The sequence below is a fragment of the Merops nubicus genome, unplaced genomic scaffold (genome assembly GCF_000691845.1).
Source record: "Merops nubicus isolate BGI_N331 unplaced genomic scaffold, ASM69184v1 scaffold1735, whole genome shotgun sequence".
Taxonomy (NCBI): Eukaryota; Metazoa; Chordata; class Aves; order Coraciiformes; family Meropidae; genus Merops; species Merops nubicus.
In genome coordinates, this window is record NW_008608961.1 from 88,967 (window position 1) to 115,151 (window position 26,185).

The following is a 26,185-nucleotide window of genomic DNA, read 5'->3' on the forward strand; positions in this document are numbered from 1 at the left end:
CTTTATGACATCTGTATAGCCATCTGAAGTATTGTTTATTTACCTCTTCAGTTCTGTTTAATATCTGTCTGAAACTAAAACACACTATTTAAATACTGTCTTTCAAGCATAATACTCTTCTCCCTGTTAATTGTGGAAAATGTCAATTTTGCACAATATCAGAAAATGAAAGAAGGTCATGACATGCTAGTGTGCTTTTTTATGGTTTATGAAACCTTCATAAAAGTTTTAAAAGACAAGGCCTTGAGTGGCTGGAGAGAAAGCAAAAACCTCAGAGCACTTCTGGGGAACATCACCTGTAATTTATTCACTTTGAATGTTTTTTTATGGTGCAGCTCAAGACAGATGCATGACATGATTCCAACATCCACAAACCCGAGGCATGAAGCAATTGAATCCCTAACCAGAAGCTGGTAAATGTGGAGTCTTATGAGATATTCTGTAAGTTACATGGAGAACAGCTTGCTTCACAATCATTATTTCGCTATAGTGCAGAAATAACATAATGAAGACTTCATGCTGTTAGGATCCTAACCCTTGATTGTTAGAACATTTCAGTCATATTTTTAAAAATTATATATGGCAAGCAGATAGGGGAAAAAAAAACAGTAATTGGAAGCTCAGCAGTGGGTTAAAGCCTCAATTTATTTACCATTTCCCTCACATTAGATGAAACATTAATAGGATTATTAATAAGAATTCTGTATTGGGTTTGTCACATAGCAGTAATGTATCAAACTATTCTGCTGCCAAAAGCATGTTCATATGACTTTTCTTAAGGCTACAAAGAAATATTATCTATTCTAAAATTACTGAAAAATGCTAATTTTTATTTGCTTGAATTAGGACATGACCTTTAAAGAAGAAAGGCAAAAACAATACATCCATCCAATGATCCTGATTTCTCAGTTACACAAGGTGAATGCATTAAGGAAATTGAATTACAAATTAAATTTCAGCACTGATTTATTAAAAATAAGGTGCTGATGAAAAGTGATTCTCTTTACAAGATGCTTTTCTAATTTCCATTGCAATTGCTGTCACCACTGTAGTCATTAGATCCCAGAAAAGCTAGTTCTATTTTTGGTTGTGTAGTTATAACTCAAAATCGTTTCTGCCTTTTTTGTGTTACTTTCCCATTTAATTTAGCTTGATTCTTTGGTCTATGATACTAAACAATGTAAAAAAAATAATCCCCGAACCCCAAAAAACAACCAACCCCATCCTCCCTCACCATTCACTCTGATGTCCAGAGCAATTTCAGAAGCAGGAAGTGGAAAAGGGGATATAGGGTTAGCGTTTGACCTCTGCAAATCTGTTACTAAAGCGAATTAGGCTCACAATTCCTCGTAAAAGTTCACTATTTCAGGATAAAAACCAACAATATTCCTCTTTCAAGTATCTCAGGTGATATCAGTCACATTGATTCAGGCTTCGGCTGTGGCAGCTTCTGAGGATGGATACTGCATGGCTTTTATTTTTAAATGCCTGAGATGAAATCATTACAGAAAGCATTCATTTTAATAATCCAATGATTAACTGAAAGACAAGTTCATAAAAATAATTTGTGTATATGACATAATGAAGTATGACAAAATCCCCTATAATTTTTAGCTATTTCCAGTTTCTCTACTCAGAGAAATGTGCTTTGGAACAGATTTTGATTTTTTACTTTCTCATATACATACTTTTTATATACACACACCTTTTCTTTTAAAGCAGTATACCTTTGGTCAGTCTCAGAACACTAACTTTTAAACATGAACCCAGCTGCTGCAGATAATGATTAGATGAAAAGTCACAAAATAATAAACAGAAAGACTTCTGATCTCAGGTTCGGGATGAGAAGGAAGCAGCTTGCTTTGAAATAATTATTTTACTGCAGAGCAGAAATGGCATAATGAGAACTTCACGCTGCCAGAAGCTGTAACCCTTGATTGCTGGAATACAGCTGTCACATTAAAAATGACACATTGCCAGTAGATTGGCATAGCTGCAGTAATCATAGACCCCACATCTGTGCTACACTTGCTCAATTAAGGAGATTCTTAATGCAACCCTAGGCCAAGCTTAATGAAATCACTTAATACGCTTTATTGCAGCAGTGTTGTTCAAAGAAATAAGTGGAAAAGGTAGACTAAAACTTGTTATTCTGATTGATGATAATAAAAAAAAAAAATTGAAAAGCCCAGAACCTGTTGTTCTAACAAACCATTTTTAAGAAACAATTGCACAGAACTACAGATAGTTTAACCAAATTGTTCAGCTACAGCTAAATACTTTAAAGATTAATGCTTAAAACAAACCAAAGCAAACATATTTTCATCATGATGCTGATAAGGGAAAACAAGGTTAAATGTGAACTTCAATGAATATCACATTTCTAGATGAAATTCTACATTTCTAGATTAAATCTTATTCCCATGAGCATGAGTCAGGCAGCTTTCATTGTATCCCAGCTCTTCATTATACATCTCCAGATATAACAAATGTAAGTGATACTTGCAAGCCTGGGACTGCAAACAGGATAGCAGCTGCCAACAGGCAGAACAACTGGCCTAAGACTGAACTATACTGGTTCAAAACGGAACAAAAGAGTTCTTTCATTGTTGATACCACCTACTCAACAAAATACTGCCTTAAGGAGAAATTTGCTTCTAAACTTCCACATTTCAGGAAGAGGGGAATAACATACTGAAGTTTCACCAACTCGTATTTCCTTCCTGTGAATATCTTCATTATTGTTTTTGTCACAATTTTACATATCTAGACATGCCTCTCTATCTTGAGGGTGGGACGATCTTTAGCTCTGCAGACAGAGACTGCACTTTTGTCTGGTACCAATTGCTCCACTCCAGCAACCAGAAAAAACTACTAGGTTTCACAGAAGGAAAAAGAGAGATGTAATTGCCCTTGTAGTTAGATACCTAAGTGTCTCGCAAAAGAAACAGGAAGAGCTAACACTGCAAATATCCAGTACCTTCATCAGGCAAAGGATCATTTACTAAATGTCCTGCTGTAAGATGCAGCTGAGGAATTTGGATGGGTCCCTGATCAGAAGCCTTGAAGTCCACAAGAGTTTCTGGATTCACTGAGCAGTAGGCTGGACCTGAGCACCTGGGGGAATGTAGCTCAGGAACAGATGCCCTAGAATTGCCTCAAGAAACGCAGGGCTATTTTTTGCCATATGCTATTTTTTCGTCCAGACTGAGCAGTTAATAGAGCAAATAGCTAATAGATACCATTTTGGTAGGTACAACAAGATATAGAAGATAGCTTTTTCACTCAAAATTATCTTTTGAATGGTAGCAGGCAACAGGAAGTTTCTTAGTCTGCTTTTAAGAAAAAACTCACATTTACAATGAAATCCTCAAATTAGGTAGTCAAGTATTTTTCTTGCTGTGTATAGAATTAGAGCAAGTGAGTACTATGTGCAAAGCATTTCATGTCCCCTCATGACCCTTTACCTCATGACAATTTGGCAATAATTCTGATAACCATTGAATAAATTAAACATCAATAACATCTATCAAGATGAATGAAGAATTTCTGTAGTTACTTGTACTGCTACAATGTCAGCATACTAACATGAAGTGAATTAAAAAAAACCAAACAAACAAACAGCTGCAGCATAACTAGATGCAAATGCAACTACATTTTGTGAGAAATAGGGCTTGAACCACTGGCTGGTACCAAAAAAGACTTCATGAAGTAAGGAAATTCATCAGAACTGTGAGTGCAGTTACTAGTATTTTAACAGATACAAAGCCATTTCTACCAGAAGACAGCTCACTGAGCAGTTTCAGATCTGCATGCTCCATTAAATACATACACTTACAATTTCCAATTGCAGGGAAAACTGAGATATTTTTAATACTTCCTTTTTTACATATCTCAACCTATAGCATCAAACTGTGTCATGCACTGCTAAATAAAAATAGTGTTATCAGTATTTGATATGCTGCTATAAACAAAGCAGCACCAAGCAGAGAGTGCAAAGATGCTGGTACCTTGCTGCTGAGGTGCCTGCAGCTCTTTATGGGGCAGGTTGTCAGTCCCAAGAATTTGTTTAAAGTTTCTTTAAAATGTGACAAGGAGGATCAGTGTTAAAATCTATGTAAGGAACACTGTTTTCCACAATTTATGTTCCTATTACTGAATTTTCCCTATATTAAGGGTAGAGATGACTTGGCCGAGAAGAATTTATGAAGATGGAAGGAAAAAAAAAAAATGCATTTCCAATGTTGTGTTATTAGACCTCAAAGAATTAATAGGTTACATTTTCTTATTAACGCAACTGAAAATTTAATGGGCTTCTTAATTTATGGCTTCACTAGTCCTGAATTATAAAACAATAACACAAGCTGCACTCAATTGCCTGACTGTGTCTAAAGATGACAACGTATTTAGGCTTTCACTTTAGCATCTAATCTAAATATATTAGCAAAGAGCATAAACAACAAATAGCATTCCTCCTAAACCCATAATCAGAAACAAGATGGAGCTGGTAGTATCATGAAAATTTAGGGTCCGAGACAGGTCTTAGGAGGTAGTGGATGTATTCAGCTCTTCAAAATGTGCCTTGAGCAGTGGACACCAATCTCTTCCAGAAGACAGAGCCCATTCTTTGCCCCATTCTATGATACCATAGTCTTTTTCTTGAATGACCTTCCCATTAATTTCAGAACTTCCTAGGGCTATACAGCTACCAAAAAGGTGACTGGTCTACTACAATTACAGCTGTGAGTTCCTGTAGTCTAACACAGAGCAGTTCCATGCAGTGTTTAAGCTCTACCTGATCTACACTGCATAGCAATGAGTGTGCAACAACTGGGTTCAGCTTGCTCAGGCCAGAAGGCCTTATCAGTACAGATCCTCACTACAGCAGACTAGTCAAAGGATATTTTCCATATGATACTCAGGTTTTGAAATGTATCTCCCATTATGCCAAACAGAATTTTTCTTCTTAGACAGATACTTATTAATAATTTTCCTTAATTCTTATTTAAACATTTTTATACTATTTCATGACAGTTTAATAATAGTGTTAACTAAAAAATTGTTCCATCACATAGGATTTGACATGTTTTCTTAACTTTCTTTTTTGAAATTGTCTCTACGGTTTTCCTCAAAACAGAAAATACACAAAAACTTAAAACACCTCATACTGCATTCGTAGACTGAGGTGAGGGCTGATTGGTTTGGAGTTTTTTAAGCATATTATTCATTGATACTTCTGGTAGTCATAGAAAATATATTATAGAGAATATCATTACAAGAGAAACTCGATATTACATAAAATAAAGTTTCCTAAACTAAGCTGGTGTCTTCATTTCACTAAAAGTTACGTTCTAACCTTGAGTCAAAATCCTGTTTTCAACTGGATCTTAACTGGAGAAAGTAGTACAATAAGTTTTTTATTTTATCCTTGGGAAGATACAGTTATTGCTTCAGCGCATCTACCTTTGCACTTTGACACCTGGAATACTGCTATTCCTAAATTTGAGTTGTTATTGTACCTGTCTGCCAGTCTTCCATCACATGATGGTAAAGGTGTGGCAGACCCAAAAGCTTCAGAGTTCACGTTCATTTCAGTCCAACACAAATCAGCTACTTACATGGCATGTTAACTCTCACTTGTTGAATGACAGTAGTTCTCTCTCCAACAGGAGACTTGGCAACTTTTTTACCACAGAGAGCTAGAAACTTTAAAAAGGAACAGATTTATGGACTTCCTGCTTACTCTAAGAAGATGTGCATCACTTTCAAACATACTGGCTATGGTATCAAACAGTATATTGCAAGACAACAAATTCACTGCTAATTATTTCAATGGCATAAGGTAGTTCCTACTTCAGGAAACACTCTGCCTACTTCAGATGTTTATGTGGAACTAGATGATCTGGAAGGCTGTGGATCACTAACTGATCACTTAACATTGCTTAGTTTACTATCAGGACAAGAAAATGTTTGTGGTTTTTTTTTTTTAAGAGAGCACCATCTTGTTTTTGCAGAGAGGCTCAGAGTTTGAGGATGGAGAGGAAAAGAAGGATGCCTTTTATAAGCATTAGTATTCAAACCGTCTTCCCCATTGTGTCCCTTTCCCCTTCTCCTCCCTCTAAAGAAAATGCATAGGGGAAGAACACGAACAGCAGTAGTTGCAGGGTCTAACAGTGCCATTTGTCACTGCCAAGATTCATCAGTGATACAGGATTACAATGGAAGGAACAACTGAAAGGTTAAAGATTTATCTAGAACATCTGAAACGGATATTAAACTGAGATTTATAGCAAAGCGCTTAATGAAAATTAATGTTTACTGTCTTACCTATTGTAATACTGGAAAAAGAAAAACATGCTTCTTTTCCAGGAGCCACCACTGACCTCTTCCACTAGCCAGCAACCCCTAAGAGCAGGCACCTATGTTTAGCATTTTGTATTTTGACTTTACTAGCTAGAAACTCAGAAAAGAAATACGTTCACAAACATGGAACGCTGCAGATACAGTGGCAAAGGAGTCTGAAGATGCCTGTGAGAAACAGGTTTTAAGTGCCTAAATGTGGCTCACTGCCTGCCAAGACTAAGACCCTATGAGCAATAAAGACTTTTAGAAAAGCTAATAAAGGCAGTTTTACTGGTTCTGCACAGCCATCACCAGCATTTTCCTTTCAATATCTATTTAATGACATGCTTTTTAAGAGAGTTATAGGCTTGTAAAGGTCAATGAAAAAATAACGGACCCCAAGCAGAAGTATTACAAGCCTGACATCTTCATGCCCATGCTGTTACACAGGTCCACATTAATCTAATGAGACATGCTGTTACCACTGTACAAGCTTACTTTTAAGAAGTAAGCCACATAAAACAGACAGATATTTAGATTTCACTATATAACCCAGTTATGAGTTGCATAAGGTTCTAGAAGAATACTTTAATTTCAAATTACAAAAAGGCTTTCACAGACATTAAAAATAGTAGCTTCAGCTACAAAAAGAAAGAAGAAAAATCATTACAAATTTCCATTTTGTGCTTTCTGCAGTAAGTGTATCTTAACTATTTTCTCTCTGAATTTGGACAATGAAAATCAACTAAAATATTTTCCACTTTTGTTAAATTATGTTTAACAAGATTTAGGTTCTTAATAAGCTATGGCACTATCTAAAACACTACATGGATTTTCATTTAATTTAAAATAACTTGGAATTAAATCAGCAGTATTCTTACAAAAATATAGGATATGATGTGTTCATTGCTACCTCTCCCAATTTCAATAAAGGTGATGCATAGAAGAAGGGAAATTTTATTCAATAGTTTTGAACTAGAAGCAGCCTTAAGTGTCATGAATATGTGCACATTTGTGTTAAAGGAAACATCAAATGCAGATAAATATAATAAAATCCAGTTGAAACAAAGGGGATTCTTCGCTTGACCCAGGGTTTCTGTGTTACTTTAGTCTTGTAATCAATCATTCTCTAATTCAATAACAAGTGAATCAGGGTTCTTCGGTCCCTGTGTACTTTTAAGGCAAGAGAAATCCCTATCTGGGTTTCTAATTATTTGCAAGTTTACTGTTTAAACAAAGCCACAAGCAGATAAGGGAAGGTGGAAAACTGTTCAGAACATTAGAAATCCTAACAGGCATCACTTCTCTCAAGATGTTTGTCTATATTCATTTTGGTTATTGTGATGCCTTTAGGGTGTTGAAAGAGAAGAAAGACAACCCTGAGAACAAGGAGGTAGCACAGTTCTATGGGGAAAACTGGTGCACAGCAATGAAAGACTAATTCCTTTTGGAGGACTCGCAAAGGAGTATGGTTTAAGTAAAGATACTACAGCTAGTTTTAGATATCTGTAGCCTTAATATAACAGTTAAGAATTTCTCTGACTTATTTTACTTACAAAAGGTGAAATCCTCACTAAAAATTACTGAAATGGGCTTACTTTAAACAGTGTTAGTTCTGCAGATTTTCAGAATATGATCAGAAAGTAGTATTTTTCAAAAAAAATTAAATCTCTTGGTTTAATAGGTACATATCCTACCCACATCAAGATTAGTTTGAAACACTCTATAGAGCCAAGTACAACTCATAAGACCCACCACAAAAAAAAAAAAAAAAAAAAAAAAAAAAAAAAAAAAAAAAAAAAAAAAAAAAAAAAAGTATTTTTTTCAAAAATTAAATCTCTTGGTTTAATAGCTACATATCCTATCCACATCAAGATTAGTTTGAAACATTCTATAGAGCCAAGTACAACTCACAAGCCTCACCCTCAAAAAAAAAAAAATCACACAAGTGGTTCATATATACACAACTCTAACTCTCACAAGGACTATTTCTATTCTCAATATCAGGTAGCCCACTATAACACTATAGGTGAGGTAGGATGAGGGGCAATGACATTTGAAAAATCTATCCCATCAAAGGTGCATGCATGGTAAGAGAACTGGGGAACATGTGTTCATAGTGAGTATGTCCAGCAACATTAACATATAAGCACAGACAGAACTTCGAGGAAGTTACCAAGGAAATCACTCACATTGCTCCCTCCAGCACTTCCTGTCATCTGCTAGGCAATTACCATCTTCTTTATTGAGGAAATAAGGGAAAATAATGTCAACTGATAGTCTGGAGTTCTGGAGTCTCGTTTGTTTACATGCAAGATGAAGCTATAGATTCAAATTAAGAAGGGGTAAACTGAAACAAAAAAACGTGACCAAAATTATTCTGAGTATTTTTCAACACACATTTTCCTTGTACATTAAATTTCTTGTAAAAAAAGAAGTCATTTTTATTCAATACTTTTTCTTTAATAAAATTTAAGAGAAAGAAACTTGCTTTTTTCAAGTCCTCCGTAATTTTCCAAAATACATGGTTTCAGTGAAGCAGCACTAACTTCCCAATCCTTTTTGGGAAAAGTACAGCGAGAAGGCATGAGTTAAAAAAAGATCAGGAGCCCAGTTTACCATCACTTGCAAAAAATCGATAATGCATTACTACTTGCTCACTGAGGAACTGATCCTGTACCTACTGAAGTAAATGCCAAATTTGTCATAGTTGAAAAGACAGTGCTATACAGTCATAAATAACTAGTGCTTAAACAGGAGCTGTTATAACACTGTAACAAAATTTTTTTAAAACACACATTTCCAATTCTCAGATGAGCAAGTCTTCAGACAGTGGAGTTCAGAGGTTTTAAATATTCCACTTCTGAACAATAAGTAATAAACCTGTAGGGAACTCAGACACCAAAGTAAAAATATAAATTCTTTTAACTGCCCCCTCCTCAACAGATCAACTACAAGACCATGAAAAGACTTGCAAATAGTAAAAGGTTTGTTTCTGATGAACACTACTGATTTTTAATGTAGTAATCACCTGCAATGACAATGAAGTCATAACTTTGAATGTGTTTAACACAATATCACATCAAAAGCAGAAGACTGAAATTAATTCACTTGTTTATTAATAAATATTTTACCTTTGACAACTGAGACAAACAAAAGATTGAGACTTAAAGGCTACTTAGTATATTTGCATGTGCTATTTAGAATTTAAAAGTAGGTGTTACCTAGTATTTACAAATAGGAGTAAAACCTGCACGCATTCTCAACAAAAACCCAACGAGACATTAAGTAGCTCAGTAGAAAGTCCACATCTAAATGAAAGAGTTGCGCTTCAGATTAAACAGTCAAAGTCCTGTATATGCATGGGTTTTCTGCTACAAATCTAGGGTTTAACCAGTGGCAGAGCTGAGGCATCATCCACCAGTTACAATATCAAATTACACCACGTAAGCCACACACCCAGTCAGTGGTGTGCTGCATTGTCAGGAAATAGTTCTGGCTCTAAGGCAATCATCTCAGAAGACCAAATTAGAGTGATAGGTTGCTTCAGAGATCCTTTAGCCAATGCATGATGGGGAGGATGAATTGTATATAATTGTATGCAATGTACTGAATGAGCCACAAATATATTGAAATGCTCTGAACAATGATCGTCATAGAAAAGCTTTCAATGAAATCAGACACATTCACACACTTTCATCAACCAAATAAAAGTTACACTCCTAGCTGACCATATTCAGCAAACAATTTGTCAATTGTTTGTATTCACTGACAAAATCATATGACTCAATTGTCATAGCAACTGTTTCCCAAATTTGGGTTGTCAAGGTAGATGCAAACAACTCAGTCTCTCAGTTCACATGGCCCCTTCTTGGGCTGATGCACCATTCTACACTGGTATACTAGAAATGTAAGGAAGTGCTATTAGGGGTTAAAGAAAAATGTAGATGTGGCCAGAAAATGGCAGTAGCAGACGGTTTCTCACTTCAGGTACCACTGATGTTTCAGTGCCAGAGAGAGGACAATACACTAGAGCCCTTCTAGTCCCTGCAGCCCAGGCAGTGGGCTGCACAGGAAGAAGTGACACCTGTAGGAAACGAGGAAGAGTGACTAAACAGAGTGTACCTGCCTTTTGTCCCTGCCATAACAGATGTGACCCCTTTAGAAGGCCAGCATAGCTCATTCAGGTATGGAGAACACTCACCACTCCCCACAGCAGGCTGTTTTTCTCTCACCCACCACACAAGGTATACTGCCACACCACTGCTGCAGCTTCTCTTTTACTTCTCTGTCAGCTCCTGTGTTTCTAAGTTATGCAGAGGAGAGGAAGGAAAATGCAGTGACCTGGCAGAGGCAGTGCCTAGTAAAGTGAACAGAGGAGCTGTGTGGGTAAGGGAAAGCCATTTACATTAGCAGCAGCTACCTGTACATCACATCAAAAGTATTTGCAGGTGCAAAAATACTGCTAGAATGAAGATGTAGAGTCATGCTGGGAAATGCATAGGGAGAGAGGCACCAAAGGCCTCCCTGCATTGCCAATACCAAGTTGTAAATGATCAGACCCCGAGATACCCAGTTCCTAATGCTAAGAGTTGTCCATTTTAGCACAGACTAGTACAAAATAGTTCAGACTTACTGAGAACCATCAGTCCTTATCTGATATGCAAGCATGTTTCTGTGGTGTTCTTCCAATTTCCACCCTGAATAGGTTTTTCTGTTCATTTCAGATCTTCCTGGGAGAAGTCTAATGCTTGTCAGTCTCTCTCCCTGTTCAGTACTCTTTTCTCAAGTTACTATGAACTTCTCTTGTTGCCTAGGGTTAATGAGTCAGAGAGATTTCTCAGGCAGCAACAAATATTACTCTACCTCAGTGAAGCTTCTTCATCCCACTCACCAGAACAAAAGAACTTCTTTCTCATTTTAAAAACCCTCCTGTCCTCAAGCACTGTCCCTTATACTAGGACAAGAAAATATCTGACAGCTTCTGCAGACATAAAGCACTGCTCTCCAGGTGTCCTACTACCAATTTTCATTGACATTTGCATAGCCAAGGAGAAAATATGAATACCAAACTGCCACTTTTCTGATGGAAAAGTGCCTCCTGACATGCCTGGGGGCCTCCACAGAATAACAGTATCTGACTGCCTCTCTGACCTGCTGGCATTGTCTCGTCAGGCACAGGCATGACTCCTTCTGCATCTGACCTTTGATGTAGTTTCACATCATCTGCCACTATAGCCTTGAAGTCCTTTGACACATCAGCATATTTTTTTCTTTATTAATTGGACTTGAGAATAATTGACTTATTTTGTGCTTTGGCTTGGTTATCCTTAATTTCTTAAATTTCTTGAAACATGGTATACAAAGTAGAAAAATGCATATATAGCCTTGGTAGAGGGTGATTACAACTCCTTCTCCAGGCAGAAAGGAAGTGTACTATTTTGGAAGACTCACTTCACACAAGCCATGCTAACACTGTCGTGAGTACAGAAGAACTCCCAAATTAAATACCACTGAAGACTGTCTTCCCCTCACTTTTGATAGCAAGTACATGCCAAAAAATATCTGTATCCCCACTGAATGCAGCAACTGGGAAGAACAAAGAAAAAGATTGTTACTAAGTTCAGTATTGACTTGTGTAAGACCTTGGAAAGACAAAGGTCTGGATCACTAAATGAGGTAACAAGACAAAATCCATTCAGAGTGGAGAGATCTCCACTATTCCCAAGTCATTTCAGGATATATATACACTTTTCTTGCTACTTTCAACTTAATGGTTTTTTCTTGAATTGCCAGTAATTATTCAATCATTTATCTTCCTGGCTAGCATAATAAGTTGACTGTATTTAGTCAAGGAGTAGGACAGTTCTCCAGAAAATATTATAAACTTTAAAATTAACTAATGAGCACATTTTCTATCTTTATATGGCTTTTTCTAGCTTTAGACACAAAAAAAGTTGTCTGTTCCAAAAGCTTCAGGACACCTTAAAATGACCTGTACTTACCCTTAAGAAGTTCCGAGGTTGCTAAAACTCAAGACTAGCACCTTGACTCTTTGTATCTGGGTTTTCAGCTCAGGGCAAGTCCTGGCTACCACATCATATCACATGGATACTGGAAGTAATAAGCACTCCGTTTTCAAACAGAATCACTTCCCCCTCATTCTTACTGTTATGAAAGTCAATCCAAGACACTACTCTTATGTAGGCAAATTGTTCTAACAATCAGTTGCTAAAATCTGGCTGCAGAAGGAGTGCAAGTGAGCTCCTTAACAAGAAACAGGAAGTCTTCCACAAAGGAGAAAAGAAAGGCTGGTGAGAAATGACTAGAAAATCATCACTGTCCTTCAGATGCTCATTAGTCAGGAATAAAAGGTCTGGTGAATAGCTCAACCCCTCACACCCAGCTTTCCCAGAACTGTTATCTCCTGCTTGTTTCTCACAGGTCATGAAACAAAGTCTGTCCAATTATCACTGCTTTTGCACCATGTTTTGTAGCTAGGCTGCAGGTGTTAACTCTTTTTTTTTTTAAATACTGTATATTGATCTCTTATACTAGGAAGATTTGTCAGTAAGTAACTATGAGAACAGGAGAAAGGGAAATGGTATCAGTTCCAGCTAACTGATGGTAACATAATAACATACAACGTTTGGATGGACATCTGTGGTACTTGATCCACAGTCAATCTATCAAATCAGTGAGCTTCATCATTCAGAGGCATGTCTGTGTAGATTTACCTGTTAAGTTTTGCCTGCAGCCTTCTCTCCTTATATGTGTGCCTTCTCTCCCAAAGAAATGTCTCTGCAGAGTGGCATGAAAGCAGTCCAAAATTCTACCTGTATTACTTTGCCTTCCCTCCTATAGAAAGGCCATTGGAGCTTTAATGTCCTGCTTGTACAATTTCCTGAAACTTGTCTGGCGTTCTAGGTGAGCAAATTACATAAAGTGCTTTCAAACTCTTCTGCTTACCTGAATAGTTCTTCCAGGCTACTAGATATAAATGTAGTGCTATATTTTAAACCTTAGCTTTTGCTTCTTAATAAACGTGAATAAAGTGTAATGTCCTTGTCAAAGTCATGCTATGAAGGCAATACGCGAGTATTAAACATGAGAGTGAAGAATAACTGAAAGGTATTAAGTAGAAATTGCAAGTAACTGCTGACAGTGCCTGAAAGCTAATGATGCTAATTAACGATGTTCTCAGGGCTAGGTCCACAGAAGGAAAGGGGAATGCAATGGCATGGGCTTGACATTTCTGCTTTCTTCATAGAATTCTTATGGAATATAAATTAAGTCAGAAAATTGTACTAATTAAGATAGCTAAATGGCAAAGAGTATAAAAGGTAAACAAGTAGTGGTACCTTCTTCATGATAAATTCACAAATGGCTTCTTGTATTCATTTAATTAAGCTTGCAATATAATTAAACATAATACATTTCCCTTTGCTTTACTAGTTATCAAGGAAACAGTCCAAGGGTAACTTACACGGATTAGTCATCAATATGGATTCAGTATATTTTAAAACATAAGAACATTATGAAAAAACAGAGTAGTACATGTCTTTATGAGTTCCTATAGCCATTCTGTTAGCATGTTGCAAGCCCTGTGATCTTTTACTCCAAGAATCCCTTACTGGAAAAAGCAGAGAAAGCTGTGTATGAAGGATGGCCTAAGTTAAAATGTCAGGAGGGACATTATGTCAAAAGGATTGGCTACAAGGGAGTTAATCAGGGAATCAAGAGGGAAGCAATGATGACATGGCAGCAGCCACAATTCAGGAAGTGCTCTGCTTCAGAGTGATGACTTGGTACAGTTTTGCTTGATTTGTACCTAAAGGATTGGCTACTGGTACCACAAACAAACCGGGAATACCAAGTTCTTTGACAATATTAAAGTCCTCAAGTGGCAAACATTAGAAGTCATTTAACGCATGTACTGATCTCTACTTTGGTTCCCCCGTTTGTAATTTTTTCTTGTTCAAACTGATGGATGAACCTAACACTTTTAATTATTTCCAGGGTATGCCCTTCAGAATTGCACTGCTTTCCCCATATACAGTACTTCTGTCCAGAGACTCCCTCACTTCATTAAGATGGAAAGTCATTTCAGTCACAAAAAGCCAGAGTAATCGCGTTTTAATCAACTGAAGTGCACACAAGCTGCTACCATCATAAGTACCCCATGACACAAATGCAGCACAGTACTGCATTGCCTGCTACCTATGGGATGGAGAAACTGCAGATTTGCCTGGTTTAGAACTATGAAGACAACAATTTCACTTAGATTCAATGCCTACCTCTCTGAAGCTGACTTGCAATTGAAAAGCACAAGGTCAATACAAAGTCATTCAGTTTGTGCACAATACTAGCTCAGAAGAAGGGAAAATGAGGGTGAATGACTATCTGGGAATTATTCTACTTTCCACAACTGCTTAAGAATAAGCCACATTTCAAAGTTCTTCAAATTGATTGCATTTAAACTATTAAAAATTGCATATTTGGCAATGGTAGGATTGAAACAAAAAGCTCAGAACTCAGGCAAAAATGAGTTACCTGACTTACAAAAGGAACTCATGTATGAAAGAAGGCTCATAAAAAGATAAAAAAACCTAACTCTCAGTAGCCTGGCAAACTTCTTATGCCTACCCAAAATAGGGAAAACAGAAGCTCTTTACTCAGAGTCACACTTTACTTAGAGCTCCAAAGGACTACTTTGGAGACTGTGAAATAGCCGCAGAAACATTCTATCCATCTCCTTCTGTGCAAAGGAAATAACCATCAAACACATCTGTTAAGTTTTCAGCTCCTTTAAAACAGCAAGATGGGCTTAAAAAAAAAAAAAAATCAGATTCTTTGTCACAAAGCATAATCAATGTTGCATACAAAAACTATGGAGGTATCAGACCATAAGAAGGTTTAATATTTGCACAGCAAGCAAACATTGCTTTATTTAACTGCACTCAAAAAGAGATAGTTTTTTTCTATAAATCCCACTTTAAATGCAGTATATTTTTTATTAGAATACAAATGCAATCTTGCCAGATGTTCCTGTTAACAAACATCCCTCTGAAGAGTATAAAATATTTGAGCTAGATTTTCCCTATAAGAGTTTGGGGAGGGGGGAGGAGGGCAGTGGCTGTGTTTTGAGGGGTTATCTGCATTTTTGGGGGGTTTGGCTGGTTGCGTGTTTTGTTATTGTTGTTGGGTTATACCAACACTTCTGGCAAGGACAATAGTAATGTGTTAGAACACAAGTAAGTTTCAAATTGAGAAGAACCAATTAAAATGGAGATAATCAAATGCAGACATTCTTGTTTCTGGAAGTAACACAAGCTTGGCTTTTGTTAGACCTTCAGAAGTGTTGGATCACAGAATGAGAGCAGAGACTAAATTCTTTATACAGGGAAAACAGGTGAATGGGAGGAAATTGTTAGAAAGAGTAGGAGCATGAATATGAAGAGCAGGAAAAGTACAAGCAAAAACCAAAACAACAACAAAAGAGGGCTCTAAATGCTAGCCAAAACCACAAGATTGTAGAAAGCACTGAAGAGAAGCCAGTAATTGCATTTGGAGAAATACTAACATCACACCACAGAACCAAAAAGAACTATGCTCAGGATAACAATCCTTGTTCTCCATCATAGCTATAAAAATCAGGACTGCCCTGGAAGACACACCACCTACCAGGACAACATGTCATTCTCTCAGCGAAGCTCAGGCAGTTGCAGCTTTATATTGCGTGCAGCCTGTGCCCTACAATGAAGCTTACTGAAGGATCATTCTCTCAGGAGCTCAGTCCCCAGCTCCACACGAGCAGGAAGTGTTTCTATGGCCCACAGACACGTGGACTGTTGATGATACACACATCCAACAGCCTGGGTGGCATGTAAGTGAGAATCCCACACACTCAGAGGTGCCCAGTAGAACCCAGGCCTCAAAACCTTCGTCTTCAGGGGATGAACTCCACCTCAATGCTTGAGGAAGCATCTACAGTGTGGTGAACTGAAGATCATGATAGAAGTCAGATACCTGAATTCTAATCTAGACATTACTAGAGATTCACTGTATGAGTCTCGATTTAAGTTTTTCAGAGTATAATTTGACCAGTAACAGGGAGGTTTCAGACAATCAATATTTGAGTTTTTAATTCAAAAGGTGACAACCTAAAAATTATATCAGTTTGGCAAATGCAGCTGATAGCCTCTGCTCCTCATGTGTCAAAAGCTGGAATAGTAACAAAATAACTTACCATGCTTTGAGATGTAAAGTAAAATAATAAAATCACTACATGGTACATACTATAACCATGGACATCTGAAGAAAATATTTACAGAAATCTTTTTTTTTTTTCCAGAAAAGCTGCATTACAAATGAGTCCCCTAATAATTCACTCTTACAGTTCATACATAAATAAAATTATTCTTGTCATATATGCATAAAATTATTCTGCCACCAAACACAAAAAACATGCATGAAAGTGAAAGGTGCTATGGAGACTGTTTGACTGTTTCCATTTCAAGAGTGACAGACAGGTTCTTTGGTCAAACTGCGGGAGGCTCAAGGTTTTCCTGCATGCAACCTGTCATTCATAGAGAATACAGTAACATCGGTGTTATATTTATCATAGCAACAATTAGCATGAAACAGATGTGAAAAGGACATGCTGTATCTCAGAAATACATGACTTTACAAGTCTCTGTAAAACACGAGGACGTGTGTCCTGTCACTACACGTTCAGCTTTGACAAGGGCTCTGCCGTGCATCATTTAACCAAAGCATTCACTGTAAAAGTTTACTCATCTGTGGGAAATGACACTGCATACTTGCAGCTTCACTGGGGACTCAAAGAGGTTAGATTATATAGATTCTCTGCATAGGTTTACTTCTTTCTTGATGCACAATTTAAGATGTGCTGCAGCTTTCCCAAGCCGCCTTTACTTTGCCTCATTAATTTAACCTGTACTAAAATGAGGGGCTGTGCATGTAGCTTAGATGGGGACTTTTGAGGGGCTTTTCCCTAATGAAATAAACCATAAATTTTAGATATAAAAAGGATATATAGATAGCATACAATTAAAGCAGATATACATGTATAGTTTGTTCTATTAATCAGGGCTCGATTTCAAAATAAAAGTATTTTCTAACAAGAGGTTTATATATTTTTAAAGTATTCCAAATAGACCCACTACATAAACCCAAATAATTTACAATGGCAGGCATCTTAAAAATAATTAAATTCCTTTCATGAGTAATTTAATTCAAATACATAAACAATTACACACCAGACTCAGTTAGGATGACAAATGGGCAGTTTTTATACTGTACAAGCTAAGAGTTCATTTTAAATGATGACAAATCTGAAAAAAAATTATCTGACCAGTATTTTGGGGAAAACACTTTTCAAACTACAATTTTTTCATGCTACTCAGAATTCCGAGGACTAGGCTGTTATTCACTCTGCGATTAAGTACATGTTCTTGTCTTTGAGTACAGACCTAAGGCTGGAACACACTGGACAGGACACGATGCAGATGCAATGACAGTAGCAGCCCTTCCAGAGTGTATTTCACATATCAGTTAGGATAAAGCAAACAAGTATGCACTGCTCATTGGAGCCCATTAAGAGTCAGAGTCACAGATGCAGACAAAGTTACTTTTATTAAAAAATATTTCAGCTGTAGTGTACTCGCAGAACAGAAGAAAACACCAGAGGCAAACAAAAATTAGATCTTCAAGTAAGAGATAGAGAAGGCAAAGAGGCAAAGCTATATAATATTACACAGGGAAGATGAAGGCCATTTTATTGTGTTGCTAGTAGCATTAATTTAAAAAAAAAAGCTCACAATGGGTTTGACTATATGGTAGGACAGGACGAAGCACAAGGCTCATATTTCATGAAAGACAGCAAAAGTAGACATAAAACATAAGCCAAGCTCTGGTCTAGAAAATCATGGTTGCAAAAAGGGAAAAGAGGAGAACACCATGAAAACTGACACAAACTATGTACAATTGATAGAACAATTCTGTCTCTCAGCTATATTCTCTTTCTATTTGAGTACTAGTGACATGACATGTTGGTCATCACGTCTGGCACCAAGCATTTAATGATCACTAACTTCACCTGGGTGCAGCAGACACCAGTGGTTTATTTACAGAAAAAAAATTACCATTTTGGCAATAAGATCTGAGAGCTGGTAAGTAACTGGTAGTAAAGATGTAGCCTAACACTAAATTTAGATTTTGATTAGTATAGTAGATCTGTGCAATATAACTTCCCTGAGTTCACTGCACTTCAGAGGGTTTTTTTTGCATGTAGCTTTAAATCTGAAGTGACAGACTGTATCATGAGAAAGATAGCTAAAAGAAGCCAACTTTAGAAGTCACAAATTCAGAAAACATTGAAGAGGTTGGCAAGTGCTTCACCAAACATTTACATTAAACATGAATTGTTGTTCCGATTACATCTTAAAGCCAGTAAATGAAGAATCAATTTTTTAAACAGTTACTCATCTTCTACTAGCATTTATTTTTAACTTTTTTTTAAAGCACAGCATATCAGTGCAACGTATTAATCTATAAATCAAGTTCCCTTTATAGAACACTACTACAAACACAAAGTCATAATTAACTACCAAAAAAAAAAAAAGATAAGTTTCATACCTGCTTTTTGCAATTTTGTAGTTTGTGGGGTAGGTTTTTTCAGTAATTACTCTTCATGGCAGATACATACCAACTTTAACAGCTAATTACATGAAGTGTGTGGTTTTGCTACAAGCTACCACTGCTACCACTGAAGTCAGGACAAATGACCACAACTAAACAAACCTGGGAAAAAACCTAACCCTAACTTCTACATTACTATTTGGATACAGCAAATGCTCTGATATTTGCATGTGATTCTGTCCAAAATACTTGCTCAGTTTTCCAACAGATGACCAAGCCTTTTCTCACCTATTTATGTTTTCAGTTGTGAAAAACTCAAAATGCTTTCAGAAAGGGAGTGGATTTCAGATGGCTTATGACCTTATCTTACAGGGAGGGCTGCACAGCCATTCTCCTCTTTTACACTGACAGGCATAACTAGTTTCACAGTAGGAGAAAGTTTTAAGTATGTAAATTCTCACCTGTATCTCCAAGATGCATGACAGAGGGCAAGGCATGACTTAACACTACTCAACACAGTTTGAAGAAAGAACAAAAATGAAATATTTAGGATGAATAAATTGGTACAGAACACAGTGGTGACTATTGTCTGTAATAACATTATGAGAGTTACAAAGTGCATTATATTACACAAGAAATTAAAATATACCCATAGAAAATGAGCAGAATTGACCGACCCACAACACCAGACTGAACTCCTTAAGCACATTTTTTCAAAACTGTACCCAACACATACAATTTCTGTGAAAGAAGAGTAAACATAACAATATTCTGAATGTATAAAGAAAATAATTTCAAGATCTGCTACAAGAAATCCTGAAGTAGAAGTTTAAACTATTCCAACTAGCTGCATTAATGATGCCTTAGTGCAGAAGCCAAGCAGCCAACGCAAATCTAAATCAAGCGGCTTAAAGTTAACGCCTTTAGGGTTAGCAAAAAAGAAGAGGTTACATCTGTTGACAAACAGAATATTTTCATGGTTTAAACAGATCATCCATGCTCTAGTATCAACTCTTTCAAAGTGCTGGTGCTTAGTATTTGCTATTCTTTTTGGACAGCAGTTTCCATACCTTCATTGCTCTGTGACGTTATACAGCAGTAGAATAAACATGGTTCTTAGAATCGTTTTGGTTGGAAAAGACCTTTACGATCACCAAGTCCAACCATTAACCTAACTCTACCAAGTCCACTGCTAAAGCACATCCCTAAGCACCATACCTACATGACATTAAATCACCATCCAGGGATGGTGATTCAGCCACTTCCCTGAGCAGCCTGTTCCAGTGCTCAATAACCCTTTCAGTGAAGAAATGTTTCATGCTATCCAAATTAAACCACTCCTGGCACAACTTGAAACCATTTCCTCTTGTCCTATCACTTGTTATTCAGGAGGAGAGGCTGGCACCCACCTCTCTGCAACCTCCTTTCAGGTAATTGTAGAGAACAGTAAGGTCTCCCCTGAGCCTCTGTTTCTCCAGGCTGAACAACCCCAGTTCCCTCAGCCATTCCTCGTAAGACTTGGGGTCTAGGCCCTTCCCCAGCTTTGTTGCCCTTCTCTGGACCCACGCCAGCACCTCAATGTCCTTCTTGTATCAAGGTGCCCAGAACTGAACCCAGTGTACCCCAGGTGCACTCTCACAAGTGCTGAGTCCAGGGGGACGATCACTTCCCTAGTCCTGCTGGCCACACTACTTCTGATACAGGCCAGGACACTGTTGGCCTTCTTGGCCACCGGGTCACACTGCTCGTTCATATTTAGCTGGTTGTTGATCAGTACACCCAAATTCCTTTCTCCCAAGCCTGAAGCATTACATGGGGTTGTTGTGGTTGACATGCAGAACCCAGCACTTGACCTTGTTGAATCTCAATTGGCCTTGGCCCACCAATTCAACCTGTCCAGGTGCTTCTGAAAAGTCTTCCTACCCTTAAGCAGATCAACACTTTCACCCAACTTGGCGCTGTGTGCAAACATACTGAGGGTGCACTTTACCCAACTTGGCACTGTGTGCAAACATACTGAGGGTGCACTCTACCTCCTCATCCAGATTGTTGATAAAGATATTAAACTAGACTGGCCACAAAAATTAGTCCTAGGGAACTCTGCTTTTGACTGGCCACCAACTGGAATTAATTCCATTCAACCCAACTCTCTGGGCCCAGCTGTCCCAGTGTTTTACCCAGCAGAGCATATGCCTATCTAAGCCATGTGCAGCCAGTTTTCCACGAGAATGCTGTGAGAAAGTGTTGAAAGCTTTACTGAAGTCCAGGTAGATAACATCCACAGCCTTTCCCTTGTCCACTAAGCAAGTTACTTTGTCATAGAAGGAAATCAGGTCCATCAAGCAGGACCTGTCTTTCTTGAACCCCTGCTGACCGGGCCTGATTGCCTGGTTGTCCTGTATGTGACACATAAGGGCACTCAAGATGATTTGCTCCATAGCCTTCCCTGGCACTGAGGTCCCTCGATCCTCCTTCCAGCCCTTCCTGTAGATGGGTGTCACATTTGCTAATCTCCAGTCAACTGGGACCTCCCCAGTCAGCCAGGACTCCTGATAAATTATGGAAAGTGGCTTAATGAGCACATGCACCTACTCTCGGGTGTAACCCATCCACCCCATAGACTTGTGTATGCACCAGTGATGTAGAAAGTTGCTAACCCTTTTTCTTTGACTGTGAAGGTCTCGCTCTGCTCCCCATCCCTGTCCTCCATCTCACAGGGCTTGGTACCCAGGGAACAACTAGTCCTACTACTAAAAATTGAGACAAAGAAGGCATTAAGTACCTCAGCCTTCTCCTCATCCTTGGTCACTGTTTGCCCTGCAAGATTATCTCTAGTCCTCCTTTTGTTAATGTATTTATTGAAAGATTTTTTTGTTGTTTTAACAGCAGTAGCTAGGTTGAGTTCTAGCTGGGCTTTGGCCCTTCTCATTTTCTCCCTGCTTAACTTCACTACATCTTTGTAGTCTTCATGAGTGGCCTGCCTTCCCGTCCAAAGGCCATAGATTCTCCTTTTGTTCCTGATTACATCAAGAACTGGACAATAGCCCAATAACATCTCCAAAAGTCTGGTGTAGCAAACTCAAGTTTTAATCCTCCAGAACCCACACAAGAATGCTATAGCTTTGTTTCTCTTTAGAATATACCTTCTGACTTCATTTCACAGCTAAGCATACTTGAGAAGCAGCTAGGAAAAGGCTTAAGACTCCTTCTGAAAGATATCTGGAAGTTATTTCTGATGATGTAAAAATAATATGCCCTTTGCTTTTAAAAGGCACAGAATCATAATATCCACGTTCACTTTACCTTGAGTTTACTGTTATACCAAAAAAACCCAAACAAACAAACAAAAAAGCCACACAGTCGCTGCAATGGAGTTAAATCTCAAACATGAGCTAACAGAGTAATGACCACTGCTAGATGAGCTCTAAAAGCACAGAAATAACCACAGCAATTTTACTCAGACTCTACTCTAAACACTAGTTTGTAGACCTGATCTAAAAAAAAAATAATAATTATTGGTTGGCTAATAATAAGTATTAATAATTATTATTGAACAATAATTGTTATTGATAATTATTAAGTTACTATTATTATTAAGTTGGACTTGCTACTTTAACTGGAATAAGGGACAACGTGAACTATGCATGCACAGTGTTTCTGAGAGCTCTCATAGTACCATGAAAATTAATCTGATGGGACCAAGCTATCCCAGTGATGTTTTCACTCAATACTTTGCAATAACTTTACCTGTAATTGTCTTGTCGAAAAGACTGTGTATTTGTAGTGCAGATTTATTAAGCTGAAGTCTTCAAGCTACTGAAGTTCTCAAGCAGCAGTGAGAGTGATGACAGCAGTTTTATAAGCTGAAAAGCCCCAAACTAATTTAATAATTAAGAAGTGTTTTCCATTATACATTCCTGTATTAACTTATACTTAGCAAAAGCTAGGAACAGTAAAGAGATCCCACACATCTGCTAAAGCTGTTTTCTAGCATTTAACATTTATATTATAATATTTTCAGGTAAACATCACTGTAGAAGCCAGAAAATTTGGCAAAACACAATTCTGTATTGGTTTGTCTATCCAAAACTCTCCAAATATCTCCTCCCCTACATGTAACCCCACTGTGTGTTGCTGTGGTCTTGCAGCAAAGAACAGTACTCAATGCAAGCTATTACTATGGTTAAGTACCACATTATCCAAAGCTGGGGGAAGGCGAAACCACACAGCTTTAGGTAAGTACACAAAGATCAGCCTTTTTTTTAGAGTGCTAACCTGGGATCATGAATTTCAGCTGCTTCTTGTTCGGCCTTTTCGCTGAGGTTAAGCAAGCTCTTTTCTCCATTCCAGTTTCCCCATCTGTAAAAGGGAGGTAGAGACATTCAATCAATTTCAAAATTGTTATGACATCTATGAATAGAGGCCTTCCAAGGAGTATTGTTACTATGAAGTATCCACTCATCATCGCATTAACGAAACTTGTCTATTTAGCATTGCATTAACAAAACTTATTCCTGTTTTCCTTTTAGTTCCTGAAAGGACACACTGTTTTCAGTCCAGCAAAAATTAAATTACTGGGTTTATTTTTACTAAATAATGACTTTAATTTCTCTCTTTGTTTAGGAATAAAATATAACATGGGATTCCAGCAAACAAAAAAAGTAAGTTTTCAGAACTACATAAGGAAAACCGTAATCATATTCTAAGTATAGCATACAGATAGAGATTGCTCAGATAAGTCCACAAGACTGAAGATGAGGCACTGAAAGAGAAAAGAAGTATCAAAGCTTTGCCATGAAGTGAAAATTTTCCTTTTAAAATATGCATATGATTTACTATGAAACTTTAGGTTTATGAGTTTTTTCCTAGACTGCATATTGCTAAAAGATACTGTAAACTTTGCACATATTAATATTCTGTATGAAGTCGTCCTGATCAAGTGAATGTCTTGAAAGGTACTTCAGAGTAGGCTAAAGAAAAATACTGGTGAAATTCCTCCATCTAGTGGCTGTTAGCACACTGGCAGCTGCAGCGAATGGCTGGGCTGGGCTGTCACTACTGCGTAAAGAACAAGTGCAAAATATGCAAAGGAACAACTGTGCAGCTGCCAGCTGTTACCCAAGTGCCATTCCCTGGTGAAATCAGTGGGATGTGATTGACATCGCTCCATCTCTACAGCTCCAGCTTGACCTTCTAGATTAAGAGTTACACTGACAGAAGACGTTTGAGTTTCTGTAGGTGCATCATTGTCACTGAAGGTATCTAGGAAGTCTAGTTTGATAAGCATGAAATATCAGTGACATCATGAATAAATAAGATTGAATTTCAGCCTCTCTGTAGAGGGCAATATTTAGAAATACACATGGTATTTTACACAGACAAAAAAACATAGTTTTTACAAAACTTTTCGGTTTTACATCTTTTACTACCAGAAACACTCTTTGAAGATACGAGCAGAGTACAACAATCCCACCCAACAACTGAATGCAGTGTCTTGTATGACAAATTATCAGTTGGTTTCCCAGCCTGCACATCACATACCACCTCCACTACCAGAATAGCCAGCAAAACACTTTAGAGACCTAAATTCTGCAACTTAACTTGCATAGAATTCTAAAAATTGTTTAATACCTATCTGTTTTGCTTGAGTTTTGTATAGTAAATTTAACCATCACCTACAAAATAACATGATTTGGTTTTTTACTTCCTTTGTCGCTAATGCTTTTGTAATTTACACCAAGTCTCTTTTTTGACTTTTCTTGCCCTTCAAGAAGGAGGCAGCAAGATATAACCTCCATAACAGCAGAAGTTTAAGTTACCTATAGCATCACTTTTTTCACCCAACAGAAAGAGACTTGTGAAATCACTATTACAATTAAGATTTAATCTGTCACCTTGAAAGAGTCTGATCTTACTAATCCCTATGCTGTATACCTTAAAATTTGTTTAGTATCTCATTTTGGAAGCCAGTTTCAAATACTACTACGGAGCAAATAAAGATTGAAAAACAGACATTTACAATTTATAAAACTTCTAAATAAACAAAATATTTTGGATAAGCAAAAGCATTATGCAACTACATCTGCTTCCTCTGTTGAAATATTCCCTAGTGGTTCATATGCCACTGGGCTCCCAGGTGAGTTCTCAACTCAGGAATGACATCTAGTTAAACTCTGTCCAGAACCTGATTTTAGTCTTAGAGTCGTAGACATGTAGACAGGGATTTAAATCAGCTGCTTTGAGAAGCAGGAAGTAATGGAGCATGCCTGGGCTGTATGCCAAAAGAAGCATTAACCAGTAAAATCCACATAATGAAAAAAAGCAGGTCCCAGAAACCTCTTATCCATAGACCTGCTTTGCTTACTCTATTTTCACTTGCCTAACAACAGCCACAGCTTCATTGCCACCGCTTACTGCTTCTCATCAAGTCCCAGTTGGTTTGTCCCAGGCTCACCTTACTCAGGTGTCCTTTTGGGATCCCTAGTCACACTGCTCTCACCAAACCCACTTCTCTGCAAAGCTTCCATGTTTTCACTGCAGTCCTTTCTGCGTCTCTCTTCCCACTCTTCCTCCCTCTACATCTTCACTCTACAAACACCATAAACCTCCCCTCCATGTCAGACTTCACTCTGGGCACAAATGCCCTCACTGCAATGACAAGGTGTTGAAGGTGGAGGGCACAGGAAAAAAAAAAAAAGAACAGATTTGTGTGACAACAGACAAACTGGAATAATTCAGTCAGTATTCAAAATACTCAGATGCCTTTTGTGGAAATTTAAAAGACAACATATTTAAGACAAAAGTATCGAGGTCTGGGTACAGGCATTGCCAAAAATACAATTAAATCCAAGCCTGACCTGAAATTTACCAATTCAGGCTGATCTCAGTCTTTGAATTTCATGTAAGCACAGAACAAGATGACAAGAGAGAAGTCCATACTGCAGTGTAGGCTGAGCGCCGAGGACTTGTGGCAATGCGTTTTGTTGTACAATTCTACTCAACTCAGAGTGTATGAAAGATCCACATGAAGTTGTACAAGCTGTTAATAGTGACAAATACTCTCATTTACTAACATCTTGAATCTATTTTTCCCATCAGGACTGTGTTTCCAGCAATAACCAGGACAGAAGATTAAGAAAAAACACTGCAGACGGAGCAGTAACAGCACAGCAGAGCGGTT

General features: G+C 37.6%; 1 protein-coding gene across 1 annotated transcript in view; it reads left to right on the forward strand.

Moving 5' to 3' along the window:
* Positions 1-23,636: 23,636 nt before the first annotated feature.
* Positions 23,637-26,185, forward strand: part of CHST8 (carbohydrate (N-acetylgalactosamine 4-0) sulfotransferase 8) — a 3,640-nt gene continuing 1,091 nt past the window's right edge. The window contains exons 1-2 of the mRNA XM_008940442.1: positions 23,637-23,666; positions 26,104-26,185. The exon at positions 26,104-26,185 is cut by the window's right edge and continues 1,091 nt beyond it. Coding sequence (XP_008938690.1) covers positions 23,643-23,666; positions 26,104-26,185 — 106 coding nt within the window. The 5' untranslated portion in view covers positions 23,637-23,642. The remainder of the gene's footprint in view (positions 23,667-26,103) is intronic.